General features: G+C 41.0%; 1 protein-coding gene across 1 annotated transcript; it reads left to right on the top strand.

Annotated features, from left to right (window-relative positions):
* The first annotated feature begins 4,418 nt into the window (after positions 1–4,418).
* LOC147206049 (uncharacterized) lies at positions 4,419–6,509 on the top strand. Its single transcript, XM_086108501.1, has 3 exons — positions 4,419–4,434; positions 5,343–5,573; positions 5,689–6,509. Exons 1-3 carry the CDS (start codon positions 4,419–4,421, stop codon positions 6,390–6,392), a joined length of 951 nt encoding a protein of 316 aa, XP_085964627.1. The 3' UTR covers positions 6,393–6,509.
* The last annotated feature ends 497 nt before the right edge of the window (positions 6,510–7,006 follow it).

Raw genomic sequence — 7,006 nt, 5'->3', positions numbered from 1 at the left:
TTTAAAACAGAAAATAAATTGGGATGCTGCAATGGACTAATGTTCTTTCAATTCATTTCACTGGGCAAAATTGATTTGATGTATGAATAAACTGAATTACAAGCTTGGTCACAGAACGCAAAGGTACTACTTTACAAATACTATGATGACTCATATTTAGTAGATCATGTGCTGAGTTTCTGAAGAGGAAAAATACCTTTCAGCTAAGAATCTGCAACATGAAATGCATAATTAATTAGCAGCCATAGTTATGTTTTAATCCTGCTGGCCATGGGGAGCTGTTATGCCTGTTAACATCATACAACATCTACAGAGCTCAGTTACATTAGTATCTGCTCACAGGTAGAGAGAAAATAGAAGGCAGTGTTGGCCCAGGCATTTGATACCGTGGCCCTCAGCATGGTCTCACCTGACTTGATCCACCTATTAATGGTATTTTGGAACTGGGGTGAACAGACACAAAGCTTATATGAAAAAAGAAAGGAAAATTAAACAATATATGGACGGTATATAAACAGGAGTGGTATATTCTTTTTTCCAATCGGAACAAGCCTCGTGTCAATAGTTGAAGCAGAATAGCCAAACTGCATCTGGTCTGCACATGCTCTGTCTTGACGTAAGTGCATGGTGACGTTATCGTAAACGCATGAAGATGGCAGCTTATTACCAGACTTCCTCTGCGACGGCAGAACTTGTTTTTGATCAAGATATAGCTTCGTTAAAAGTGCGAAAGCTATCACAGCTGCTGTGCTAACAAGAGGAAGTAATTCTATCTTGATAAATCAGGGGATGTTTACATCAATCTCTGCGTGTCACACGGTTAATCTAATTAACGGCGCAAGCTTTTTTTTTTTTTTTTCAGAGCAGCGCATGTAAATGGCAGATCGAAAAAGATCACGTCACATGAAAATAGGTGACCAGAAATCTCCATTCGGAATGATTTCAATCACATTGACAAAAATGAATTTCAAAGGTGGAGTTATTTTGTTGTTGGGTTTTTGGGGTCTGACAAGAAACACAATAGCATTTCTTTGGAGGATGGAACACAATGGCATTTCTGTTCATTTCACTTAAGAAAGATGATTTCAGATGTGAGGTGTTTTGAATCGCGAGTGTGGCCAACAGGTTATACGCGTAAATCAAGGCACCACTGTGTTAATTTGTGCAAATCACAACATATGTGTTTTTTAGTCCAACATGGCTGTAACCAGTTTTACTCTGACCAACCAATCAGAGGACAAAAAAATGCAGACGTCATCAAGAGACAGCTGGCTGGCCTTGTGTGGATGAATTTGAAATCTGATTGGCTGAAGAAACAATCCCCCTCAATATAGTTTGAGTTACATCAGCCGGCATAACTGATTCTGAAGACCCTCTGCCTCAGTTGCGTTGCTTGTTAGCATATGTGTGTGCAAAGGCACATACACGTTGACCTCATGCTCTGAAGGCCAACACATACAACATGCTGGGCTGAATAGGACGTGTGAATAGGACTGATAAAAGGATGCGGTGCTCTAGGGCACGGGGATCTATAGTACTGTATAGGATTGCATGTTGTCCCAAGTGATAAAAGCCACCACCGCTTTACACATGCATAATGTCTCATCATTTTCTTATCTGTATAGTTTCTTGTGTATTGTGTCATTTTTATTTATTTTTTTTCTTTTCTGCCACTGTCAGAGCAAGAGAAGAATCCTGGAAAAACATTGCATGCAAAACACACAACTAAATCCTCATTTGCTTTGTACCACTCATAAAGAGAAAAACTGCCGCTAACAATGAAGCAAGCTTTTTCCTTTTTGCCATTTGAACTCATGCCCCAAGCCTTTTTTCTTTTTCTTTTTCTTTTTTTTTTTTTTTGGAAAAATCAGGTCATTTAGTTGGAGCAGCTTTCTGAATCTGAATGGATGACGAAGACCGAAACACAATAGCAGCAGCACAGCGCAACACAAAAATCCTGCTGACATGTTTACTGATGCGTGCAGAAATCAAAATAAGATGTTGGGGTTTCTGAGACACAGAAGGAGAAACAACTTGGTCTTACATTTTTTCTTTCCCATTTTAAACTAGTGTCAACCCCCTGTTTATAGACATATACATATACAGGTATATATATATATATACATTCCAGACCCACCAGCGATGAAAATCCATTATATAGTTATACATCTCCCACAAACTTTAAAAACATTTAAACTTCCTGAAATGTACATATTTTACTATTAGGGCACACTCATAAAGTATTCCTTAATACCTATGCTAGAAATCTGCTGGAGTTAATTCAACACCTTGAGTGTTAATTTTAACACCGGCATAATGTTGATATGCATTCATACCCAGTGTTAAAGTAACAGTCACTAAAATGTTACATGTTTAACACCCAGTTGTGTTACAGCAAACAACGTGTATACAGAAGGACACTGTTGAGTGTTTGATTAACACTACTGCAAAAAATTACAAGAATAAAAGACATTGCAAGTTTTCAATTTAAGACACTTTTCTTTTATTAAATCCATTTCAGACAGTGTATGCAGAACAGCACAAGGGCACTGGTATTGGCAACTTAAAACTCTGGGAGGACAACAGTTTCGCTGACAATTGACAGAAACAAGTCCCGATTGTCTGGTGTGTTTGTTCACGGGAGTGAATTCAGCAGGGTTGTTTCCATTGCCTATATATGGAAACACTGTGTGCTTCCTGTACAGTAGGTGGCAGTATCCACCAAAGAGTTGTAATCTGCCAATTTAACCAAGAATAAGAAGTAGGCGAAGAAGAAGAAGAAGACATATATATATATATATATATATATATATATATATATATAGATAGATAGGAGTGCGAGTGACTTGCATAGGATTCTACAATGCGGAGCGTTAACAGTCCAATGGATTGGCAAAAAAGGTGTATGTGAAATGTATGTGACTGTGAGTAAAGCTTTTTGGTAAGGCACTGTATGATGTAGATGCACTACTGTATATGAAGCATTTCAATCAAATTGAATTTGTCATTAGGTCATCTATTTTTATTTATTTTTTTTTTTTGACGGACTGACGGATTGACGACAGATGGACTGTTAGACCGGTGACATTTCATGACGGAAGCAGTGACGGATGCATGGTTAAAATAACATGACGGACTAACCAACTGACAATTACAGTTTGGTTCGACTTGAAAAAAAAAAATCACGGACTGGTGAGTGCCCAGGCCGCTGATGAATGACGAATAATGGACCGGCAAATTTTTTCAAATTGCCCACCTCTGTCCAAAAGTCCTTAGAAGTGCTCGAGATCAGTCTGAATTCACCACATACGGCAGGAAAAATTAATATAACTAGAACTTCATTTGGGATCTTCTCTGCCTTATCTTCTCCTGGTTAATTATGGTGCCTATCTAATCAAAGCACTTAGTGCTGCCCAATATGTTGTGTCAAAACGTGGTATTACACCCAAGGTGTGCAAATCAAAGTTCTGTAAAAACACATGAAAAAGATGGTTTCAAAAGTGTGTGAATGATGAATCGCAATGTACAGCACCAGAAAGGCATTCTCATCACTTGGAATTCATCATTAAAATCTGAGATTTATTCCAACCGGACTGTCACCAAGCCACACTTGCTTCGTCGTTCCTCAGATTTATGGCACATTAGAACCACACCTCAACCTCAACAACCTCTGTGACAGAGACTAATGTTCATGTTTCCTAAAGATCTCAATGATCAAACTGGACAGACAAATTTGTTGCTGCACTCCTAACCTGTGACTTAATCCATTAAGATAAAGAATGGTACACACATATTAATCGGGCTCAATTTAAAAAACAAATTGTCATCTTTTCTGATCGGTGAACAAAGGTCTAATTGTTGATTATCTCAATTCACAATTATCCTGAATTATTATCCTCTCATGTGGACCGTGTTGAAAGAGGTTTTTTTCCCCCCTGATATGCTTGGGAGACACTGAGGACCAACAATCGTAAACGTTCGTAAACAATCATAAATGTTAAACCTTTTCCTTATTATCGATTGCAAATTGTTACGTGTGTGGTCGGACACAAATAAAGGGGCAACTTGTTGTTTAGTTACTATCACATGTCCTGACAGTAGAATGTGAAATTGCAAAATAGTTGCCAGATAAGCTCACGGTTAGCCTTGATTCTTCTGGTTCTTCTGTCTTTGTATTTTAAAACAGTCTGACCTGTGGCACCGTTCAGTCCTGGTCCTATGACATATTCTGGTTACAATTGGTGGAATTGTGAGTGCAGTGTGGACATCTGGAATCCACAACACGCACAAAAAAGATTGTCAATGCGAAGTCTCCTCATATTTCAGATGTTAAATATCAGACTGCATTTTTCGCTCAGAGATCAATAGCTTTATGCAAAGTGGAGAAAACCTTGATCTATAATAATGATAGGACATCAATGCATCAAACCTATGGTGAATGTAGTTTGTCTTCTGGTACTTTTTGTAACTGGTCCTGTGGTTTAAAGGTTAGCATGATGTTACACCTGACTATGCTTTTACAAAACCTAATATTTACCTGTCTGGCCATTCGCATAACCTGACCAAATTTAAATGAATTTAACTAATCAATAACTATTTTCCTCTATTTACAGGCATACATAATGCGATTATTTGTTTCGCCAGTCACCGAAACAATTGTGTGTGTTAGGTACATTAGACTGCAAAGATAATTCCATATAGTGGGATTACTGAAGCAGAATAAATGATAGTTTTCTAAATCATAGTAAATGCTTCCCTCAGAGCTAACATGCAGTTTTAGCACTCTGCTGCCACCCAGAGGACTAATGTCTCACGACAACACTTTTCGGAGTCCTAATATTGAGACAATGAAATAAACTAATTATGTGGGCGTGGATGGTTGTTCGTCTCTGTGTGCCCTGCGATTGGCTGGCAACTGATTCAGGGTGTCCCCCGCCTACTGCCCGGAGACGGCTGGGATAGGCTCCAGCACCCCCCGCGACCCTAGTGAGGATCAAGCGGTTCGGAAAATGGATGGATGGATAATATATATATATATATATATATATATATATATATATATAAGATAAGATATCCTTTATTTGTCCTGCAATGGGGAAATTACAATCAGAATTCAGAAAGGAAAAACGCTGGGTAGGGAGAGGGAAAAAAAACCACGCTCGAACTATCCTCTTCTGAGGATAATTTAAGTCCAGGATAAAAAAGACCCTAGCACATGAATAAGCATTAGACAGTTACAACAAGTCACTGTCGCCCTGACGTCTGTGGTCATGAAGTCCTTTGAACGCCTTGTGCTGAACCACCTAAAGAACGTCACCGGACCCCTGCTGGACCCTCTCTAGTTTGCCTACCGGGCAAACAGGTCTGTGGAAGACGCAGTCAACATAGGTCTGCACTACATCCTCGAGCACCTCGACAGCACAGGGACCTATGCAAGGATTCTGTTTGTGGATTTCAGCTCTGCGTTCAACACCATCATCCCGGAACTCCTCACCCCCAAACTTCTCCACCTCGGTGTGTCCCCTACGATCTGCCAGTGGATCCTCAGCTTCCTGACGGGACGGACACAACAGGTGAGACTGGGAGCAACAACATCATCAATACGCACCACCAGCACTGGAGCCCCACAGGGATGTGTCCTCTCTCCACTGCTCTTCTCTCTCTACACAAACGATTGCACCTCAACAGATCCGGCTGTCAAACTCATAAAGTTCGCAGACGACACCACGGTCATCGGTCTCATCAAAGACGGCGACGAGTCTGCGTACCGCCAACAAGTGGAGCAGCTGGAGCTCTGGTGCAGCCGACACAACCTCGGGCTGAACACGCTCAAGACTGTAGAGATGATCGTGGACTTCAGGAAACATTCTTCTCCACAGTTGCCCCTCACACTATCCAACTGCCCTGTGTCAACCGTCGAGACCTTCAAGTTCCTGGGAATCACAGTCTCCCAGGACATGAAGTGGGAAGTCAACACCATCTCCATCCTGAAAAGGGCCCGGCAGAGGATGTACTTCCTGAGGCTGCTGAGGAAGCATGGCCTGCCACAGGAGGTGCTACGACAGTTCTACACGGCAGTCATCGAATCAATCCTGTGTTCTTCCATCACGGTTTGGTTTGGGGCCGCCACAAAAAAGGACAAAATCCGACTTCAACGGACAGTTAGGACGGCGGAAAAAATCGTTGGCACCGCCCTACCCACTCTTGAGGACTTGCACACTGCAAGAATCAAGACAAGGGCACGGAAAATCCTCCTGGATGCCCCGCACCCTGCCCACCACCTTTTCCAGCTACTCCCCTCAGGCAGACGCTACAGATCCATGCGCACCAAATCCAGTAGACACTTAAACAGCTTCTTCCCTCTAGCCATTAACTCCTTAAACAGTCACTGACGTAGTCACTCTTCTTGTACTACAAATACTGCTACTGGTTACTCTAAAATGGTTCAATGATTTGTTGTTTATGATGATACTAATGCAGCGTGTTATACCGGAGACAAATTCCTTGTGTGTTCTACATACTTGGCCAATAAAGATGATTCTGATTCTGATTCTGATCTGAAGACATAACATGTATAAGGGGGGGATGAATGGTAAGGGGGGGGGGGGGGCGTAGGGTAGGGTAACCGCGACGCGGCTGACGATGACCAGCCGCACGGTCACCGTTGCGCTCCGCATCATCGAACCACGTCACGGGGGAAAAAGAATATAAGATATATATATATATATAATTGGAACATGGATTATTTTATTATTTCAGTGTTCATTTATTTATTTCAACATTTACCTTGAAGGATTTTAATACTTGTTTAAATGGTTTAAGATATGCGATTATTTTATATTTAATTGTTTCGTTTTATTTTGTCACTGCTGTCCCTCAGTGCTCATGTGCATCATGATTTTTTTTCTCTTTCTCTCAATTGTCTCCCACCAAACTCAGGAGAGGGGCGGGGGGCAGTGCGTGGCGGATAACATTGTTTCATGATGCATAATTAAACAAATAATTC

The sequence above is a fragment of the Hippocampus guttulatus genome, chromosome 4 (genome assembly GCF_054856545.1).
Source record: "Hippocampus guttulatus isolate MCC_2025c chromosome 4, RoL_Hgut_1.0, whole genome shotgun sequence".
In the NCBI taxonomy this organism is placed as follows: Eukaryota; Metazoa; Chordata; class Actinopteri; order Syngnathiformes; family Syngnathidae; genus Hippocampus; species Hippocampus guttulatus.
This window is presented reverse-complemented; position numbering and strand designations above follow the sequence as displayed.

Coding starts and splice junctions, on each gene's coding strand:
- LOC147206049 (XM_086108501.1), top strand. Junction 5,574..5,688: donor TGACGGGACGGACACAACAG/GTGAGACTGGGA, acceptor GCACCTCAACAG/ATCCGGCTGTCAAACTCATA.